General features: G+C 36.4%; 1 protein-coding gene across 6 annotated transcripts in view; it reads left to right on the top strand.

The window, feature by feature from the left end:
* Nucleotides 1-22,699, top strand: part of MON2 (MON2 regulator of endosome-to-Golgi trafficking) — a 105,699-nt gene that overhangs the window by 22,077 nt on the left and 60,923 nt on the right. For all 6 annotated transcript variants that reach the window (XM_088055156.1, XM_088055155.1, XM_088055154.1 and 3 more), the window contains 16 exons: nt 257-451; nt 1,161-1,285; nt 1,656-1,795; nt 4,194-4,347; nt 8,513-8,742; nt 9,817-9,898; nt 10,571-10,752; nt 11,991-12,103; nt 13,031-13,135; nt 13,385-13,465; nt 14,384-14,457; nt 14,536-14,626; nt 15,862-15,963; nt 18,133-18,243; nt 18,923-19,098; nt 22,325-22,487. In XM_088055156.1, coding sequence (XP_087911282.1) covers nt 257-451; nt 1,161-1,285; nt 1,656-1,795; nt 4,194-4,347; nt 8,513-8,742; nt 9,817-9,898; nt 10,571-10,752; nt 11,991-12,103; nt 13,031-13,135; nt 13,385-13,465; nt 14,384-14,457; nt 14,536-14,626; nt 15,862-15,963; nt 18,133-18,243; nt 18,923-19,098; nt 22,325-22,487 — 2,124 coding nt within the window. The remainder of the gene's footprint in view (nt 1-256; nt 452-1,160; nt 1,286-1,655; nt 1,796-4,193; nt 4,348-8,512; nt 8,743-9,816; nt 9,899-10,570; nt 10,753-11,990; nt 12,104-13,030; nt 13,136-13,384; nt 13,466-14,383; nt 14,458-14,535; nt 14,627-15,861; nt 15,964-18,132; nt 18,244-18,922; nt 19,099-22,324; nt 22,488-22,699) is intronic.

The raw sequence follows: 22,699 nt of genomic DNA, 5'->3' as shown, positions 1-22,699 counted from the left end.
CCTATTTCAATTTGCAAAATACAGGAAGAAGGATGCATGGCATGAACCTGACAATTGTAATTTCATACTTTCTGGTAGCTTTACAATGGTGTCTGCAGTTCTGCTTTTTCATTTCCTGATTGTCATTTATACCAGAATTTGCATGATTTCAGACTGCTTGATCATAACTACAAATGTAAATAAGATGTATAATAAGAGCTACTGCTAGCAATTAAGGAATATCTGCATGTAACTTTTTTTCTGTTTTCTTTTTCAGCATCAGGAATTCAGTTTTCTTCTTAAAGAAAGGGTATGCCCTCTTGTTATAAAGCTCTTCTCCCCAAATATCAAATTCAGGCAAGGTTCCACCACCTCATCTTCCCCAGCACCAGTGGAAAAACCATACTTTCCCATCTGTATGCGTTTGCTGCGAGTAGTTTCTGTTTTGATTAAACAGTTTTACAGTTTGCTGGTAAGAATATGCTCAAATTTTCTTTATGCAATTTTATTTTTCTGTGTATATGCCAGTGCTGTGATCAGTAGTAGTATTCATTAGTTCTTGGGAGCTGTTGATGTCTACTGAGGGAAGAGAAGGCTTAATACTCTTTTCCTCTTACATTTATTTGTGTTTACATGTATTCTAAATGTATGATTTTGTTAGACATGGACTTGTATGAATTTTATAGTAGATTAGCTGTTGTCTTTTCTCTATTTAACTGCCTTTCAGGTTTTGAGAACCTTTTGATCTTCTGTTGTTTGCCTCACTTTAGATAATGATGATTACTGTGCCTTGTTAATACTTTCTAAGAGCCTTTTGACTTGAGTTGCTAAAGCTGTTGACAGAATGTGGGTAAAAAACACATGTTCAGCCGCTCTTATGTCCTGAGTTTTTGGTATTTGTTAAAAAAGATATTTTTCATTTGTCTACTGTAGCAAATGTATGACCTTTGTTGCAATGTCTGAGAGGAATTTAACTCCTTCAGTACAATTGCATATGTGATTTTAGCTTGTCAGAAATGTTATGTTTTAATAAAATTCTGAGTAAATACTCATTCCAGGGATTTTTTTAGATTCTGTACAAAACTTGCTGTGATAGGACTCCTGAGATGAAAGGTTTCTTTAGAAATTATTTTGTAGGAGGCTTTTTCTTTTTATTAATTACTATAAACTATATGTTTTAGGTAACAGAATGTGAAATCTTTCTGTCATTGCTGGTTAAGTTTCTGGATGCAGACAAACCACAGTGGCTACGAGCTGTTGCAGTAGAATCTATTCACAGGCTTTGTGTGCAGCCTCAGTTATTAAGGTATTAACTATATTGGCTTTTGCTTTTACATAAAGTTTAAGATATATTTTGATTATTTTTCTCTAATGGAAAATGCTTCCTAAAACATTGCAAATGTATAGAAACTTAAATGCAATAAGCTGTTCATAATAATTTTGTGTAATGCATTAGGCAATGCTTATTATCCAAGAAGGGCTGAATTATAGTTGAGTATGTCTTAGCACTGTCAAAGGAACATTTACCTAAAATTAGATACTATTGTTTACCTTAATATTTGCTGTTGAAATGTGCTTTTAAGCTGCAGTTTGGAGTGTGTGTGGGGGTGAAGTGGCTGTTAAAATATTCTTTTAGTCCCAAATTTGTCAAATACTTTATGTTTTATACCTTCCAGGTCTTTTTGTCAGTCATATGATATGAAGCAACATTCCACTAAAGTTTTCCGTGATATTGTGAATGCACTGGGGTCCTTTATTCAGTCTCTATTTCTTGTACCAAGCACAGGGAACACATCAGCAACACCAAACCAAACTGGTAAAGCCTTGTCCTTATTATAATTTTATTTTTCTATCATTTTCTTGTAATAATGTATTCTGTTTTGATTCAGTTCTGGTACAGCTCTGGTACTTTGGTGTTTATTTTGGTAAAAAGCTAGCTTGAGTAGAGCTAGTGTTCTCAGCTCTGGTACAACAGGGGATATTATCTACCTGTTTTGTGGGGAAGGCATAGACCCCAGTCAGCAGCAGAATCAATCTGCCTTGATTCCTGTTTCTGCAGTGATCAGATTCCTTGTTTCACAACTTTTCAGAGGGAAATTCCATTGGAGTTATTTCTAATTTCTGACTGTACAAATCGTGTCTGATTTCTGTCTCCTTGTGCAGGGATGTCATTTATGGCGGGGTGCAGTTTAAGTAGTAAGACAGCGTGTGTTTGTGGGAGGCAATCAGTAGTTCTTCTGGATGTTCAAGGCTAAAACTGGAGTGAGAGAGCCAAGAGGAAGAATGAAAGATGTGTATTTTACAAATGATCTCTGTCTTTTTTGTAAGCTGAAATCAGACACATATTGAAAGTAAACTTGGTTGTCTTTTCTTGCAGCCAGGGTTTTGGCATTTCACTAGGTATATTTGTATTTTAATAATATGAAATTGTTGTCCTGTTAATGCCTATGCAGGTGTTTATGTCCCAAGTTAAGGCTCTGCTTCTTTCTGTAGTTGTGGAAGCAGAGTCCTCAGCAACAAACAACTTAAAAATAATTTGTAAGGGTGTCTTTTGATACGTCTTCTTAAAAGAGATAAAAGCCAGATAATAAGAGTAATTAATGTCTATCAAACCTACTATTAAATTAAGAAACATTGAAAACTTTGGGTTTAGACTCATATCTTTCAGTGTTCACTCATGAAATTGGATTCGCATGCTGGAGTTAGCAGTGATAGCATGAAGAAATTTGCATCAGTGTCTGCTGTCCAGTAGCTGTCTATGCAGCAACTGATAGAACATTTCTAGGTCAGCTTAATTATCTTAAGGTAAACCAGAAACACACTTTTCACCATGTAACATGCATATATGAGAAACCGTTCTATAATACTCATTCTGAAAACCTAAATTTTGCCTCAAGTGAAACAGCACTGCAGTAAGGTGATGCCTCTAGTGCTGTTACCATTTCTCTGGGTTATTGCTTCAGTTTGTTTTCTCTTTACCTTTTAATTTCTACTTTGAGTGTTTCATATGTCACTTTCTCATGCATTTATTTTTCTACCTTTTTTCCTCCTATGGCCATATTTGACTTACAAAGAGCAGATCAATGCAATGTAATTCTTGAACTGAGTCTTCTGATTATAACAGCAGTCCTCTCATAGCAGCCTGTCTTTTGGAATCATAAAATGGCTTGTCTTGGAAGACACCTTCAAGATGATCTAGTTTCAGCCTTCTGGCCATGGGCAGGGACACTTTCCAACAGACTAGGTTGTTCAAAGCCTTATCCAACCTGGCTTTGGACATTTACACTTCTTATACACCTGATTTTTGAGCCTCAGTCTTGCAGCAGGCTCAACAGCTTGGAAGCTGCATCTACTGAAGTTCTGTGTTACTTTTATTATACTGGGCAATGTTTGCCACCCACTTTAATGAGTTAGATTAATACAAAAATAGTTGCATATGTCTGACTGCATAGTGGGGTCATAGAAAAAGACACCAGTGTAACTGTGTTAGTGCCAGTGTTTGGTTAATAATTTGTTTAGCAGCATGATTTTTTTGTTTCAGTCTGTTAAGCGTTAGTGTGTTAAAGTGTATGCATAAGCTTCTGTGTATTCATATTGCCTAAGTTAATAGTTTATTGCCTATATTAGTAGCTTACTCTCCACATATGAAAAGCAAGCACACCAAAATGGCAGTTACACTGTCAGTCACCATCCTGGGGACTCTACTCTCTCTCCCCCCATTGTCTGTTCAGAGAGAATCTGAACTTGTGGGACCTATTCTTACTAAACCACTAGTTGTGGTTTTTGCATTTCTGAAATCTTGGAAGTTTTTTATTGAAATAATTAAACTTTCTAGTTACTGAGTTCTTGGTACAACTATGTAAATAATCCTTAACTTTCAAGTATGCGTCTGACTCTTCACTAAAACATACGTTGTTCCATCAAGACCATATAAGTTTGATTCATTCACAGAATGTTATGGATGTTGCTGTACCTTTCACAGAAACATTACATTCTGACTGGAAAATAGGCAGTTGGCATCAGTGAGCTGCACATAAGATTATATTTTAGACAGCAGAGGGAGCTCAGAAATAGTTTATGTTATTGTTGATTTTTGTTATTGATCTGGGTATCTTCAGATTAATCCTGATGTCTTAAAAATTGAATAGAAAAAGGATGTTTTCTGATCACAAATACCAGATTGGTTGATTTTATCACTTTGTTTTTGTGAACAGGAAGCAATGCATCAGGGAATACTGGCTCAACACAGACTAACCCAGGAGTGCTTGGAATGGGTGGAGGTGCAACTGTATTACCTGCCTTTGAGTACAGAGGCACTTGGATACCCATCCTAAATGTAACAGTACAAGGCAGTGCTAAAGCTACATAGTGAGTACCTCTATCTTTTTGAAAGTCTATGTAATAAGTATTTTTATTTTGAATTTGGTGATGTAAGGATTTTTTTACTAGTGAATATTGAGGTTTTTGTTTCACTGGCATGGAAGTCTATTAGGAATTTTCTCTTTGTTGGTGCCATGAGGTGTTCTGGTCTTTTTGCTCTTTTTTTCTGCATGTCCGGGATTCTGATTGGGATGTCCCCTGCGATTTTAGTATCAGTTGGATTTTTTATTTTTCTTACCATTTTATCTGTATTAACTCTTTATTTTTAAGCCTCCCTGTAGTATAGAACAATTTTGGAATACCTGTTGCTGCATTTTGTGATGGCAAACATGAAGGGCATTAAGCAAACAGGGCATCAGCGGGAATGAAAAATAGCTTTCTCACACCAGCTTTACTGTACTTACAATTTTTATTGAGCAGGATAGTTCCTGGTAGCTACTGGTCTGGTTGTCATTTTAAACAATATATTGACCTGTGTACCAAGGCTAATTATGAATGGTTCTTAGAATGGCAAATTCTTTTTGTCATGACTTTGTACAAAGGAGATGATGTTCTCAGTTTAAATCTGCAAATACTATTTTACTTTTTAAATCATGGTCATTGAGGGACAGGTGCCTCCAAACCTGAAGCTATTTGTACCACCATAAAATTTTGGCATAGTAAAATTAAGTGAAAACTGCAAATAGCCTACATCTCAATATTTTTAGGGTAGGAACTGCTTTATCTGCTTTATCTATTTCAGAAAAAAACCTCATCCTCAAATTTCAATAGTTAATGTGTATATGTTGACTTTTTTTTCAGCAGTGGACATGGATGTTATTTTAGTTTACTTGCTTGTTCTCAGAGAATGCAGATTTTTCATTTGGTCAACTACTACAACCTCCACTTTTCTTCCTTTTCTTTTTTCTTACTATCTATTCTTAACTGGTTTAATAACCTTGCAGCCATCATAATCTCCTGTCCTTCTCTATATTTGCTTGTGTTTTACCTTTGGATACTTCAAGTGACTATGATTTTCTCTGTATATTTTTTGCATTTTTTCATTTAAAATTGCAGAGTTGTCACAAGCATTTCACAGCAGTTTTTTTCTCCTTTCTTGTACTTTTGTCTGTAGTCCCTGTATGTAAGGAGATGACTTGCTATAGTGTGTTACATCCTAGCACCAATTCTCTTCTGCTGCCATTAGATTTTCAAACAATGGCCACATCTCATACTTTTGTACAAGTTTGTCCACAGACCATTGTCTTGTCTGGAACTTGTCTTCCCCTTTACTTAAGGAAATAAACATTTTTAAGAGGAATAGGCAAACTATTCAAGACTTTTCACAGCCATTGCCATGTAACAGTAATAACTCATATAATCACAGAATCACTAGGTTGGAAGAGACTTTCAAGACTGAGTCCAACCCAGTTCTAACACCTCAATGAAAATATCACACTGAGTTCCACATCCAGTCTTTTATTAAACATATCCAGAGATGGTGACTCCACCACCTCCCCAGGCAAACCATTCCAATACTTTATCACCCTTTCTGTAAAAAACTTTTTCCTAATATCCAACATATATTTCCCCTGGCACAGCTAGAGTCTGTGTCCTCTCGTTCTGTCAGTTGCTGCCTGGAGAAAGAGATCAGTCCCCACCTGACCACAGCCACCTTTCATTGGCCAGCTTCCAGTCATCTGGAACCTCATCAGTGACCCAGGACTGTTGGTAAATGGTGGAGAGTAGCTTTGCAAGTTCATCTGCCATCTCCCTCATCACCCTGGCATGGATTCCATCTGGGCCCATAGATTTATGAACATCCAAGTGTCTCAGCAGTTCTCTGATTGCCTCCTCCTGGATAATGGGGAGACCATTCTACTCCCTGACACAGTCTACCAACCCAGGAGGACAGTGGTCCTGAGGACAAGCTGTCTTCCCACTAAAGACTGAGACACAGAAGGCGTTAAGCACCTTGGCCTTCTCCTTATCTGCAGTTACTGTGTTTCCTTCTGCCTCCAATAGAGAACAAGGGCTGGTCTTACCCTTCTTTTTACCATTAATATATTTGTAAAAACATTATTTATTGTCCTGTACAAAAGTTGCCAAATTAAGTTTGAACTGGGCTTTGGACTCCCTATTTTTTTCTTACATACCCTAGCAACCCCCTTAAATACTTCCTGAGAAACCTGACCCTCCTTTCAAAGATGACACATCCTCTTTTTATTCTTAAGTCGCTTTGAAACCTCATTGCCCATCCAGGCTGGACATTTGCCTCATTGACTCATCTTTTGGCACACAGGAACAGTCTGTTCCTGTGCCCTCAAGATCTCTTCTTTAAAGCATGCCCATCTTTCCTGGACTCATTTACTTTTGAGGGCTGCTTCCTAGGGAACTCTCTGGATAAATCTCCTAAATAGGCCAAAGTCTGCTCTCCAGAAGTCCAACGTAACAGTCGTATTGATGTTCCTCCTGATTTCACTAAGTATCAAGAACTGCATAATTTCATGATCACTATGTCCCAAGCTGCCTCCAACCACCACCAGCCCATCTCTATTTGTAAACAACAAGTCTAACATAGTCCCTCTCCTAGTAGGCTCACTCACCAGCTGTGATCAAAAGCTGTCCTCCACACACTCTTAAAAACTTCCTGGACTGCCTCTTTTCTGCTGTATTAAGTTCCCAGCAGATGTCTGGTAGGTTGAAATCACATACAAGAACAAGGGCTGGTGATCCTGAAACACTCTCCAGCTGCTTATAGAATAAGTTGTCCACCTCTTCTTCCTGGCTGGGTGGACAATGACAGACTCCCAGTAGGATGTCAGCCTTGTGGGCCTTCCCCTTAATTCTTACCCATAGGCATTCAATCATCATCATTAGTTCAATACCCGTGGCATCAAAAGCCTCTCTAATATAAAGTGTCACTCCTCCACCTCTTCTACCTTTCCTATCTCTTCTGAAAAGCTTGTAGCCATCCAGTGCAGCATTCCAGCTATATGAGTCATCCCACTATATTTCCATGATGGTGACTATATAATTTAATTTATTTAATATTTAATTTACTCAGTAGTTACCATTTTCTATCTAAAAGTAAAGGGATGTGACCTCTACCTCGCAAATATATTTTAACTATAAAACCCACTAATAATTTTAATTAGGCCTGCATATATATTCACACTTACTTGTATATACAGGATGAACTGACAATTTGATTTAGCTGTAGTTCCTGCTCCCCCAGGTAGGAGGCAGCTATCTTCAGGAAATTAGAGGTAATAACTGAAGTGTGGCATGTTTGGGAGAAGGAAAAATCCTTTGTGCAGACAAGAGTGGTGATGCTAAGGTATAAAATTATCTTTGGTATATTTTAGCTGGAATATGTAGTTTTTTTAAGAGTAGTTTGCAGAGTAAAAAATGATGAAATAATGATTGCTGTGGAAGCAGGTAGTTTTTGTAACTGGCTGTCTCTACATGTATAGGTGCTGCTGCTGCTGTGTCAGCTACAATTTCTGTTGGATTTGTAACTCAGCAGTTCATGTGCTTTTAAAGTAAAAGACAGAGGAAAGTGGCAATGAAGCTGCTGTTCCAGCACAGTGATGTTTTAACTGCATGCTTTTCAGCAGTGAATCATGTAGACATATCCTCTTTGTACAAATAACGTCCATTGTTTACCTCTGCATGTCAGTGATGAATATTTGGCCATGTAATATCTAGCTATCGACAGGCTTTTCTAGTCATGTGGACTCAAAGATAATAGAATGCCTGACTTGTTCTGTATTTGTTATAACTACGTTCACAGTCATGGCTCTCTGATGTATTTACTATGTTGTTCCTAGATACTTGTATTGTTCTGAATACGTTCTGTTGCAGTGGCTCTAAGTAAAATAATAATACAAGTAGAATTATTCATAATGCTTGATTATATATGTTAGTTTTTAGAATATTTTTTGCAGATCTATACTCAGGGTTTGTATCCTTTTGGTTGCTGTCTTATTTAGTAATTCATCTACTCTTTTACTTAATGACTTAAAGGTTTTTTTCTTGAGTTGCAATAAACCTTGAAGGATTGTATTTCGGGCCTGTTTGTGTTTAACATTCATTCAGAATCTTGTGTTTTGTTATTGTTTTTAAAAACAGTGGTATTGCTAGACACTTACCATGTTTTCAATTTTTTTAGTTTGGAGATGCTGGACAAAGTTGAGCCACCGACAATTCCTGAAGGCTATGCAATGTCAGTGGCATTTCACTGTTTGCTGGATCTTGTCCGCGGTATCACCACCATGATCGAAGGAGAGTTAGGAGAGGCAGAAACTGTCATCCAAACCACAACAGAGGCAACATCATTACCAGCACAGTCTTCAGAGCAAGATTTGCAGTCTGTTTCTGACCAATCAGAGAAAGAATTAGGTACTGGAAAATGCAAACACTATGAAATTCAACAGTTTTGCAGAAAGCAGATTTTAGAATTTCATGCTTTTCTACTTAAATTTGTCGGTACTTATTTATATATAAAAACTTTAAATAAAGTGTGTTTTATTCTTTTAATGGAACAGCAGTTCCATTTAAAAAAATACTTGACTTGGTGTTCTGCTTTTGGCTTAACAGTGAGATCTAAGGTCACAAGAGACAACCTGACTGACAGAAATGGACTTATGACCACATTAAAAGAAAAATACATTTCTAGTAACAAGACAAAAAGAGTGTTCTAATGGAGAAATTTTTAGTAAGATTGCAGTATATAGAGAAGGACTTCTTTGAAAGCAGAACTGCTGTGAAGTGAGGATTGTTTTGTGGAACATATGATGGGTCTGTTATGGGGTCTGTATGTACAAAATGACTTGTGTTTGACCAGTGAGTTTGACTTGTGGCCCAGGAAGCCAAGGCAGTACAGCTGGAGTTGCAGCCAAGGGATGCGGGGAAGGCAGGGGGCTGCGGCCGGGCACTGCCGCAGGAGCGGGGAGCTCTCCATGGTGCTGCGGAGCGCCGGGGCTTGGCATGGCCCGGTGGAGAGAGGAAGGTGTGCAAATGGGCTGGGCAGCTACCCGTTTGCTAGACCAATACCTTTTTCCCTATTAAATGAAAGAAAAAAAAAATACAGCTACCACGGGAGAGTATTTTTATTTCACTGCAAAGTTTCAGTGAGTTTCTTGTCCCATATTTTTGTACTTGTGAATGTTTATTTTTGTAGAAAAAGATCAAAAATGGTTATATATATTGCAATAAGTTGGATTTTGGTGGGGTTTTTGGATGCTCTTTAGAAAAAATATTGCCTGGTGACATTTTTTTTTACCTCAGAAATGTTACTTTCAATGCAAGGTATGAGTGTGTTTCTGTATGTACATATATCTGGCTATGTAAACATACATACAAAAACACACTTCAAAAGATGCAGTATCAAGCATTTTGTTTGTGATACACATTAAAGTTATTAAGGGAGCTACTGTGTTTCTGCTATTAAAAAGTTTCTATATTTCTTTTAAGTTAGCAGAGCTGTCTGGGAAGAAATGGTGAACGCTTGTTGGTGTGGTCTTCTGGCTGCTCTATCCCTCCTACTTGATGCAAGGTATCTGGTCTTTCATTTCTATTGATCTTTCTAAGTTGACATTCCAAGCTATATTTTGAACTGACTTTTGATACCAGTCAAATTGACAGTTGTCAACATAAGTGCTGTTCATGGCATCTGAGCAGTCAGGTTTGTGGCTAAGACTGAATGAATAAATGACTCAGAAGTCTCCAGAAGTCCAATATCTACCTTTAATGTATTTCAATACAGAACAATTAATTGCATTTTCAAAGGGTTGCATTTAAACTATTTGAATTATATTTATTTCTTTTTACTTAGCTTGCATGTTTCAACATATTGAAGTGATTGTCCTGATCACTGCAAGTAAGAGAATTAGTAATGTCTCTGTACTTCTTAGTACTATCTAATCTTTAAAGTGGAAAAGCTTTTTACTAGGAAATGGCTGTGGTAAATTAATTGAGGCCTTCAAAGAGCCTTTTGTAATCAATCACCACTTTCTGAAATTAGTTTTAAATATCTTCTCATTTAGCAGGTCGCTGAGAAAGTCTGATTTTGTAGGAAGTGGTTCTGAAGAATTTTGTTGATTGGTTATGCTTGATATTCAATATTTACAGTGTTAATGGATTTAAAGTATATGTTCTTATGGCTTTCAGTTTTGGTTAGCTTCTGTGCTCTGTATTAATTCCTGCTGAACAATGTGTACTCTTTCAGCACTGATGAAGCTGCCACTGAAAATATTCTAAAAGCAGAATTGACCATGGCTGCACTTTGTGGAAGACTGGGTCTTGTAACATCAAGAGACGCCTTTATCACTGCCATTTGCAAAGGATCCTTGCCTCCTCACTATGCCCTTACTGTATTAAACAGCACAACTGCAGCTCTGTCCAGCAAGTGTAAATATATACATTTTTCTTAATTGTGTTTCATCATATTGTCCTCTAAGCCCATTTTTTTTCAGGATATTATTCCAAAGACACAAATACTACACAGCTGTAGTATTTGGCTATATTAAAGTAAGTTAGAGTCCTCAGACAGTACCTAGATTACCTACTTTCCAGACAGAACTGGTTGGTCTTGCAGCATTTGCTGACTATCATTCTGATCAATCTAAAATTTCCTGAATGATTCACATATGTCAAAAGTTCAAATTCTAAGGACATCTTTTACCATTGTAAAGATGAGCTAGGATATGTAATTAAGGCATTCAAAATCTGAAAAGGTCTTTGGGTAGCTTGGATTCTATAACTTTGGCTAGAACATCCTGCATTTGTGATGTACTACAGTCTTCTACAATTGTCTGATGGTAATATTTACGTGTAAGTGGAAGATTCAAGTTCTAGGCTCTCTGTAGCCTACAAAAAGCTTTGATGCTTCCCACATCTTGAGAGAATGTTGTAATTCATAATATATGCTGGTTTACAATATACCCTGTTTCTAACTTTGAAAGTGAATTACCACTTACTAAGAAAAGCAACTACCTGAAAAATATGGAGATGAATTTAACATTAGAGCTCTTAATATAAAACAAAAATATCTTACTCTGGGAACGAGGACCAGCACCTTTACTTCAGTCCAGTGTACCAGCTAAGTGTATTATTAGATTTTAAGTCTGAAGAAGTACACATGACTGAACTACAAAGATATCTGTAGAGACAGAGCAGGGAACCTCATTTATTTTATGTAGGTTGCTCTTTTTAAAAATGGGTGTCCTGAAGTCCGATATTGGAAAAATATCATGATACACCATTGATGACACCATAACTTTCTGAGTGCACTGGTACAATGGTAGCACACAATGATACCATTTACACATAATTACGACCAGAAAACTGAGTTGAGAGAGTTTGATGCTCGTGTCTTAAGCATAAATATTTCAGTCTTGACATAAAATATATAAATGTATTGCAAGCAATGTCTACTAGTTAGAAACAGGGATTAATTGCTGAACCTTTAACCCTCTAGGGAATGACACTGTAATCTAAATATAACTAAAGGTCTCAAAGTGAAGTATATTAAAGCTAAAACGGTAAAAAAATTTCCTGGAGTCTGTTTGCCAGAAGGTGGTTCTTACTACAAGTAAGTACTGGATTTTAAATTTTTTTTCTTCCTTCTCTTTCCAATTTTCCTCCAGCATATTCCATTCAGGGACAGAATGTTCAAATGATTAGTCCCTCAAGTGAGTCTCACCAGCAAGTTGTAGCAGTAGGGCAACCCTTAGCTCTTCAGCCACAGGGAACGGTTATGGTAAGTACAACTTGTAAGTGATCTTACTATGCTGAACTGTTTCTTCCTGCATCTCACCATGTCTCAAAACCAGGCTACAGATATACAACATTCTTACAAATAATGGTCAGCTGAACTATTGTCTTAAGGCTTTCATTTGGATCACCCCTGGACAGTAAATTATCTATTTGCGAAGAAGTCTCATTCTTGTTTTTTTTCTGACTTCTAGCTCAGAAGTACTTATCCATTCCATTTGGAAAACTCTGGATCTCAGCTGTGTTATGTGCCTGTGTGTGAAGGTTCACTTAAGACTGATTTTGTGTAGATGATGCAATTAAGCTGGAGTACTTGAACTTGTGTTTGATAATAATGTGAAACTGGGAGGAGAGGGCAGTAATCAAATAAAACATAGAATCCCAGAATGGTTTGGGATGGAAAGGACTTTAAAGATCATCTCATTCCAATCCATTGGCCATATGCAGGGACACCTTCCACTAGACCAGCTTGCTCAGAGCCTTATCCAACCTGGCCTTGAACACTGCCAGGGATGGGGCATCCATGATTTATTTCCCTGGGCAACCTGTTCCAGTGCCTCACCAGTCTCACAGTAAGGATTTCTTTCCCAATACCAAAACCTGTTCTCTTTCAATTTGAACCCATTCCCTCTTGTCCCATCACTACGTGCTCTTAAATAATCTTGCCCTGTCCTTCCAGTGTTGGGAACCTCAGAGCTGGATGCAGCACTCAAGTACTCATATTAACCTCACCTAGAAAAGCCTGAGAGAAGGAGAGATACTGAACTAGTTCTCTAAAAAAATATATTTCACCAGTGCAAACAAAATGTAATTTTAAAGCACTTCAGTAAAAAATGAAAGTTTACTAGGAACACTATCATTGTGCAATGATAAAAACTGGATGGCTTTTTGGTTGTTTTGTTTCTTTTCATAGCTGACATCAAAAAATATCCAGTGTATGAGGACTTTACTCAACTTAGCTCACTTCCATGGAGCTGTTCTTGGTACATCGTGGCAGCTTGTCCTGGCTACCCTTCAGGTAGTATTTCCCTCACAGGAAGTATTTATGCCTTGCTGTTACGCCTTGGTGTTTTGCTATAATTTGGTTTTCAGTTGCTCAGTGAGCAATAGAAAAAGCTTTGAGTCTTCTCATGGTGTACTGTGTATTGCCTTGAATAAGTACTGTAGCATTTCTCTTGAGTTCTGTTTGGCTGCAAGGTTGGTGGCTAGCTTGAGTACAATGCTAATTACTTCTCAGCCTGAAAAATGCTCCTTTTGTATTTTTCAGCATCTTGTGTGGATTCTGGGACTGAAGCCTAGTGTTGGGGGTGCATTAAAACCTGGGAGAGCTGTGGAAGGGCCAAGCACAGTAAGCATGATTGTTTGTTTTCAGTTAATGATTGTTAGTATTTCTGTTATATTAGTATTAGTATTTATATATTATATATTTGTAATATATTTATATATTATATATATTATATAAATATAATATATATAATATGTATTATATATTATATAGCTATTATATATATTATATAAATATATCTAAAATATAATTTAATATATATTTATGTATTATTGTCTTAGTTTAGGGCAAATTAGGAAGGAAAACTCCAAATGGGGATTTCCCCAGGGAAATGCCCCTCCCCACTAACTGGTCCGGGAAAAGAAAAAATTCCTTAGAGAGAAGTGGAAAAAGCTGTTTATTTAACAGAAATTGAGTAATATTAAATAATAAAACCTCTTGCTGTTCGATGGGATGGCAAATCTAGGAGGGAGAAAAAAAAAAAAAAAGTCCTTTTCATGTGGTGTAGCTCGGCTCGCTCAGGTTCTTCTCAGTCCCTCCGGCGCTGGAAAGTGCCGAGGCCCAGGCCCCGGTGGGCCACAGGCGTGAGCTCCCGGGGTTTGGCTGGGTGTTCAGTCCAGAGCAGGCTTGCACAGATCCAAGAAAATTGGGAAAAAACCAAACAAAGGTCCAGGGAACTCCTCTGCCTCAGCTAGCTAAAACTAACTAAAAGCCAGAGAGAAGCTCTGTCCCGCTGTCTGTCCGTGCTGCAGACACCACAGTCCAGGAGCGGGATGTGTGGGAGTGATGTTTTTCCTTAACACAAACTGCGCGCTTCTTCTTCCCCCTCTCTTGCTCTCAAAGCCAGTCTTAAAGGTGCAGAACTTAATATATGACATAAACCAGATGATTGGGGATACCAGTATCATAAAGTCACCCCAGGACAATTATATTAGTATTTTTCTATTACAATCTCTAAGAAATATTTCTGTCTTTTTCAAGGTTCTGACTACAGCAGTTATGACTGATCTCCCATCTATATCCAGCATGATTTCAAAGCTTTTTGAAAATTCACAGTAAGAAACCTTATCTTGTAATTAAAATAATATGTGTATATCAAACTTGACAGTGTTTTGATAGCAGTTATTTTTCAGGTACCTTGACGATGTGTCTTTACATCACTTAATAAATGCCCTTTGCTCCTTGTCTCTGGAAGCCATGGATATGGCCTATGGAAACAATAAGGTATAAAAAGAGTTTATTTTTTTTTAGATGTTTTTATGAAACAGGCAGAAAACTTGTACATTTATCCTTTAAGCTAACTATTTCTAATACTAAAACTAGTAATACCTTTGATGCTCTAGATTAAAAAATAAAATATGAACCAGAGAATGTCTTGTTTTTAATGGTTAATACAGTTACCAGATTCTTTGAACTTCCTCACTGTGTTCCTGTGCTTTTTATTAGTTAAGGAATGTCATGTGTTTCTATTAATAAAATTGTGGGTGGATGAAACTTTTAAAATCCCTTGTAATTTCAGAGGTTAGAGATGCTGAGTAGCACAGTTATTTTCTGTGAGATGCTAATTTTCATTTTAATTTTCTCTTACAATGTACTTCAGAGAAATCCTGGCAATTAGGTATTTAAAAACCTGATAAGTCATAGTTACTTGGGAAAACCATAGTTAGTATTCATGTCATTCAGCTTCAGTAAACAACCTTTAGCCTAGAAAGGTTGAAGACCCTGTGATTGGGTAAGATTAAATATATATTCTCCTTGTCAAAATCTTATCCCAGAGGAGAGTTTCTGAAAGTTTGTCTTTAATCTGTTACACTAGAGATAATGAAGGCAGAGAACATGTTTTATAATACTTTGCTATTACAGCAACAGAGAATGAATTTAATAAGCAAAGTTTGTGTTTAAAATCAGTTGAATATTAGAGAAAGAAATCAGCAGAAATGGGAAGAGATAATGATTTCAGTGCAACAGTCATTTTTGACTATATGTTGATGTAAAAAAAAGTGAAGTTGAATGAAGCTTATCACAAATATTTGCAGATATATTTGATGAATGGGGAATTTGTCATATTCCTGCAAAGCTTTTATGAAGCAAATGAAAGATAAAGAATTAGGGTATTACGAAATGAAATACTGCAGATTGTTTCACTATAATTTGAAGTTGCAAAGTTGCAGTGGGGGAAGGGCTGCTTTGCTAGCAGGACATGTTAAAAAGCGGGAGGGAGGGAGGGAGGGAGGGAGGGAGGGAGGGAGGGAGGGCCGGCCGTGCAAGGCTCTTTTTCAGGGCCAGCTTTTGTCACGCTGCTGCCCCCGTGTGGCCCCTCCTGCGGCACTGCGGGAGCTTCCCAGCCTTCACGGCCTGTGCAACGAGCTGTACCTCGGCTAGAAATTATCCCCTGGCAAATTGCTCTCGCCTTACCGCACTTACCTCAAAGGCATGTGTTCATATTCCATTCTCTTAAGGAACCATCACTTTTTGCTGTTGCTAAATTGCTGGAAACGGGACTAGTTAATATGCGCAGGATTGAGATTCTTTGGAGACCTCTGACCGGTCATCTTCTGGAGGTAACTAATGGCTTTTATCACTCGTACTAGAATTTTCTTTGTATTAATGAAGATCTTGTGGAAATATGTTTTTAATACGTAATTTAAAAGAAATTTTTAAGTTGTAATTATATATTTTGGTTTAGCCACTTTATTATTGCAATTCGAATACATTATGGTTTGAATTTAAAAGTGAATTTATATATTTAAATTACAATATTTTAATATCTCTTGTCTTTGTGGTGCCATCAGTCTTTATATATTTTTGAGACAGCAGTGTTTAAAAAGATCAAATAATTATACGTCATATATCTGTTCTAATTAAGGTGGCACAAACATGTTTCACTGTTTCACACAGTACAACTATGTAGGAAGATTCTGAGTTAGAATCTTTCTAGAATTGAAGCCAGGGGATTTACTAAGAAAGGATTGTTTATTTGATTTTTATTTTTTTTTGGTTAATATTTAAGCTAACTTCTGAAGGCTTTCTTTAACAGACTACTGTTCAAGTATAAAAATGTTGTAATCCTATTGAAATTCTTTAGTATTCTAACTTCAACATGAAAAATACACTCTATCAAGGAAAAAGCCAGTACATTTTGAATTGGAAACTAAAAACAGGTGATTGAATGTAACTGCAGTTTTAATTCTCCACACAAATATATAGGAGAATAAAATGTGAGAATAGGGTTTGTTATAAAGTGGGTAAAGGAGAAGGCTTTTCTTCATAATTCAGAATGTATCGGATACTTCCTTAGCACCAGTGCATTGTTTCAACCAGCATTAAGGTTTGGCCATGTCTATTTATGGAAGCCACATACTGCTTTATCAAGGAGAAAAAAGTTGGATATTTCTGGGTTTAAAGACTTAAAGTACAAGCATCTCTTTCTCTTGTTTATTTTTTGCCCTACAAGACAATAAGCTTCACCATCCACATCTTGAGACTGTTTTCATCTAGGGAGCTGTCTGTTTCAGTCTGTTACCCATGCATTGCGGGTAATCTGCCAGTGTTTTGTAGGAAATACAGGAGTCTTTTATTTTATTTCAAAGTACTGCTTTATTTCCTTTTAAACCTCAGGTATTGGGGTACAATAAGGAAGGAGGAAACATCAGCTATAATTCAATTAAACACAACCTGAGGGAATAGCTTGTTCCCTGGTTCTGGAATTGGTTATCTTTACAGAATCAGAGCATGAAGTACTTCAAATTCTCTTTTTTTATTTTATATAAAGCTTTAAAAATGTAAGTAAATCAGGAGAGTGCCTATTTCTTGTCTGCATTTTTTTAACATTAAGCTAGCTCTTCTACATTGTTCTCCTTTTTGGTTTGGCTAGGTTGATAAGGGAATGGTCCACCAATAAAAGGCATCAGCATTCTTTATGATAATGACTTGACTCTGGGTTCTCACACCATCAGAACTAGGGCTGGAAGGGTGGAAATTATGTAGCAGTCAATGAAACTGTACACTTCCCGTATTAGTTTGAGGGTAATGTATTAGATACAGCGCACTTCAGACTAGCTATCTAAGAAATAGCACAATTTTTAAATTTTTTATATTCTAGAAAGCAATTAGCAAAGTTGTTAGGTTCAGAGAGTTTAGAGACAAAGAGAAATGAAGGTATGCATTTGAAGCTCAAGTTTAAAGATGCTTGCTATTGCTTTGCCAAGTTTTTAAAATAATGGACTGGGAGGTTTATTTTATGTTCAATATGTAGTTATTTTTTGTATTTGAGAGTATAGAAGACACTTTGTTTGTTGGCTACTGCCATGTTCCTCACTTGATTATGTTAAGCAGTGTGTGAAATTTTGTAGCTTTTAAGTTAAGTTAAACCTGAGAGTCTTAGGCATTTATTGAAGGGTTGTTTGGTGCTTTTTAATCAATCATTATCAGAATTAGTAGTTAGTTTAGTAATTTTGGAAAATTTATTTATTTGAATTATATGTGTAATTTTAACTATGTTTCCTTCTGTGTCTTTCATTGCTTCCTATTGCTTCCTTATTCAGAAGGTATGTCTATCCAAAAGATTTTTTTTTTTCTATGAAGCCAAATTTTATCACTTAGATATTTGTTGTATTTTTCTTGTACTATTGTATCTATCATGCTAATATCATTAAAATACCAGTTTTTAATGTATTATTTATGTTGGTTAAATGAAAGTGACTTTAAACAAAACACTGCTGTGTTTTCAGGTCTGTCAGCATCCCAACTCCAGAATGAGAGAATGGGGAGCAGAGGCTTTAACTTCTCTCATTAAAGCAGGACTGACATTCAGACATGATCCTCCATTATCTCAAAATCAGGTAAAGCAAGTTTAAGAGCAGATGCTTTTCTGCTTCATTCATAAAGCAACTTTACTATTGAGTATATAAAGTCTGTAGCTGTAACACTCAGATGTAACTATTGTGAACCACCACATATATTCTAATAAACTATCCTCTTTCATTTTTAAAATATCTAACAAAGAGTGATGCTTGCATATTATGTCCATTTCTAAGAACAAATCGTGGGTCACCCTCATGAGTGCAAAAAATTTCAGAATGTTTAGAAGTATATATGTGATGCTGTGGCAGGCAAAAAATGTGTTGCCTAACCTTCTAAATTACCGCTGTTCAATCCTGATTAATCATGGTTAATAAAACATTCTCATATTTTTACTGAAACTTACTGGATATTTTTTCCAAGCTCTCTTGAGTAGGAAGCTGAGTGTAGCCCTGCTGAGTGAGCATAAAGTTACATGATATTTCTTATACAACTGTAGCAGCATCTGTAGCTGCTTCCTGAAGAACCTGGAGAACAGGAGCCAGGAAGGTAGATTTTCTGTAAAGACCCTTTATGGTCTGAATTTGAGCATTTAGTGAGTGAGCTTCTGAATTAATTCAACGAATCTTTAATTTGTACTCTGTTTTCACTTATACATAAAAAAAATTGAGAATCAGTTAAATGTTAGCATTCTTAATATGCTTTACTGTTTACTTTTAGAGGCTGCAGTTGCTTTTATTGAATCCACTAAAGGAGCTGTCAAACATTAGTCATCCTGATATCAGGATCAAGCAGTTGGAATGTGTGCTACAGATTTTACAGAGTCAGGGTGACAGCTTAGGACCTGGTTGGCCATTGGTGCTTGGAGTCATGGGGGCAATCCAAAGTGATCAGGGGTAAGTGGTGGAAATAAAATTTTAAACTTATATAAGATAAGAACAGTAGAAAAAAGCTTATATTTTTCTACTTTATATTTTTGTACTTTAATAGCCACTTCAATAATTATCGTTGCATTGTAACTTTTGGCTTGCGAAAAATTTTACTCAACAAAAATACACTTTTTAATTCTTCCTGAAGCACACTTTATTTTACTGAATTAATCTGCCACAAGACCAGAATATTATTCCACTCTACATTCTCCTGTAGTCAGCATGCAGTATACACTGGGAGTACTCAGTGTGCCATTTCATTTGATCTTGACCATCTGGTGGACACATCTCTGGTGCTTTCCAATACTCCTGTGTGAATCAGCTGTTGCTCAGTTTATCTGTTGTTTCTTTTTCTTCTTAAATCTTCCAGTAGTCTCTAGTGTGTGTTTTCTTCTGATCCCTCTCTCTTTTTCTTGAAGCCTTCCTACCTCAATGGTTGCTGGTAGCAGAAGGATGGAAGATTATTTACTGGCTGTGGGTGAATCTCTTGACTTACACAATTGACTCTGTTGCCAGCAGAGGTGGACTTGTTCTCTGCCCACAAGGGAAAGTCAGAGATGAAGTTGCAAGGAGTATTTTTGAAATGAGCAGTGAATTGAACATCTGCTTTTGCAACTGTAAGCACCAAGAATTATACCGACACACTCAAACCATATTTATTATTTTTTTATGTGCTAGTCAAGACTAGCAGCAGGATAGGTCATCATATAACTCTAGTGTCAGTAGAATTCTCCTTGACATCTCTCTCCTTTTGTCCCACCTTAGTCTTCTGGTCAAATAAAAACCTAAAGCTCCTTCAATAGTGTGAAGGATTTAGCTCTTGGACCAGTACTGTTTGCACTGGCAGTAGTACCTACCAAAATTCCCAAGGATTTTGGCATTCTTGGTTGTGAGCATCCTTTTTTTTTTGTTATTAAGCTTCCTTTGGTAGTTGTTGTTTCCACACTTGGTGCAATGTGTTCCTGCATGTCTTTTGATTTTCATTGTTGTTAGTGAGGGATGAAAACCACCACAAATTCCTCTCAAGAAAGTCTTCAGATCCTATTAAATCTCAAACCCATACCTCACTGGCTGATATCTCAAGATGTTACTAACATCTTGTGTTATATCTTAGTCTCCTCCTACAAGGTATATGGAATAACCCAACTACGTAGCACTGTTTGTCCACGTCATATTAAGTACAGTAGAAAAAAAATAACCATGCCTTCTGTTTGTTGAGAAAGACCTTATTTTCTTACCTAAGTTACTGCACAAATTACTTACCTAAGTGAACACAAGATACAGATACTATTATGGTACTTTAAATACTAACTTACCACAAGACTTTATTCACAAATGTCTTCCCTCTGATCAGTGAATGTCCTGGATTCTAGGACAGAATTCCATTTACCTTCCTGGACAACTTCTTTTATAAATACAGAAAATGCTGTTTTGATAGCCAAAAACCATACTTCGGTCACTTCTGGATTATACAGTACTAGCCTGCCAAACAAAAAGAAGCCTGTCTTTCAGGACTTTTTCAGTGGAAAGCCTCTGTATATTTTAAGTATAGATAAAGTCCTATACAATCTTAAGATTTCTCACTAAGATTAAATTTCTTCTATTTACAGTTTACCTTTTTGTGGTCACCTATAAGGCCAAGGACAGTTCCACAATTTGAAGTGTGGTATCGCTGTTGCTACTTGCATGAGGAACTTTAAAACTTTTCTTGAAACACAAAGTAGTGTAGGACCTTAACAAGGAAAAACTGTTCTGAATTTCTTCTTGTAGCATTGCATTTGAAACGTAGAAAGACAGGTTACTTTCCCTTAACTCACTACTTCAAAATGAGTAGTGGAACTATACTTTGATTTCCTGCCTCCTTCTCTTTTCTCTTAGAATCCTTCAAGGTCACATACTTCTGAAACTTTGTACTGGAAGGGGAACTGCAGCAGTTTTGGGTCTGTTTCACTTTATAGGTTTCACTTTATCGATTCCTCTAATGAGTATGGGGGAAGGTATTGTGTGAGTCTATCCTCCATCAGTATAGCAATGATAAATACTTTGATTTTACATGATAGGATAGATGTTTCTCTGCATTATTCATCATATTAGAGAATTATTAGTTGTACCATTACTGTCCATGTGAAGTTTCTTGAGTATTCTTCTGGTTTCTATATTGTGTTGGCTGTTACAATACAGTGGAAATGAACCCCTCTGATTTTGATTTTGGATTAACTTAATTTAATTTAAATTTAAATAAAAAAATAAACTGTAATCCTGGAATAGGTAATGGACATATCTATTATCTGAAATTTTTCCCCAGAATATATATCTGGAAGGATACTAAGTTTCTGTATTACAAAGCTTTGAAATTATTTCTGTCATACATTGAAAAAACCCTGCAGTGAAATTTAACTGCAGTTTCCCTATTTTGTGTTACCTACACTCCACTGCTCCTTTTGATTCCTTCATTTTGTCTCTCATTAAACAAGATTTTAGTTGTAAAAGTCCTTGCTGCTTCTGAGAACTCCTTCTTGCAAACCTTTCCTGTACATGTTTTTATGTTTGTATTCAGAATCTAATTCTGAAGGCAAACTTATTAATAAGGATCTATTTAATGGTAGATATTTTGAAAAGTTTTTGTCTGATACAATGTAGTATTGAAGCAAGTAAGACTACCATTATGTTAGCATGCATCTTCCCTAATAATTAAAAACAAATTTTTCCCAACTGCTTGGCATACTTGAAGTAATTTTGAACTGCTGATACAAGGAATTCTTCAGAACAGCTTACTCTTTGGGAAGATGATAATGCTTAAATTAAGTGCTTTTTTTGTCCATGGTGGCTTTTTCCTAATGTTTTGACTAACACATTTGAACTAACAAGTTTTAGAACTCTAAAATAGAGAAATGGACTTCACTATATAAAAATTAGCTAAGGACCACTTGAAAGCCTAAACTTAACTCCACGAGGTAGTTAGCATGGACTAAATGTCTTCATCAGAATTTTAAGCTTCAACTTAAAATTATAGCTCAAAAAACCCATTTAAAATAGTGCAAATTCTTCTCAAAAAGATTAATTTGATTTTTTTTCTTTTTGTATTTAATGCTGCTATCTCCTGAGGTATTGTATTCAAAATATTTCCGTGCTCTTGAAGAAATGCGAAATGAGCGTGTGTGTGTGTGCTTTGTTTTTATTTTGTTTTTTGAAGAGAGTCCTTAATACGGACTGCATTCCAGTGTCTTCAGCTGGTTGTGACCGACTTCCTTCCTACAATGCCATGTACCTGTCTGCAGATCGTTGTTGAAGTTGCAGGAAGCTTTGGACTTCACAATCAAGAGCTTAATATTAGCTTAACTTCAATTGGTTTGCTGGTGAGTTTTTTATTAACCTACACCAATGCTGCTTTTGGCTTTCATTTTTGTTTTTGTTTTTTAATGAAAGCTTATCTGTAGTCAGTTATACAAATGACAGCCACAGCCTAGTTTTTTGGGTTCTTACTGAGCTCCAATGCTGTCATTTGGAATCATAGGTGAATTTAGTGAACACGTCTTGCCTTTAATTTTCATGATTCCTGGCTTACTAA

The sequence above is a fragment of the Pseudopodoces humilis genome, chromosome 5, assembly GCF_049639895.1.
Source record: "Pseudopodoces humilis isolate 2021_Gansu_Grassland_sample_001 chromosome 5, ASM4963989v1, whole genome shotgun sequence".
NCBI classification, from domain to species: Eukaryota; Metazoa; Chordata; class Aves; order Passeriformes; family Paridae; genus Pseudopodoces; species Pseudopodoces humilis.
This window is presented reverse-complemented; position numbering and strand designations above follow the sequence as displayed.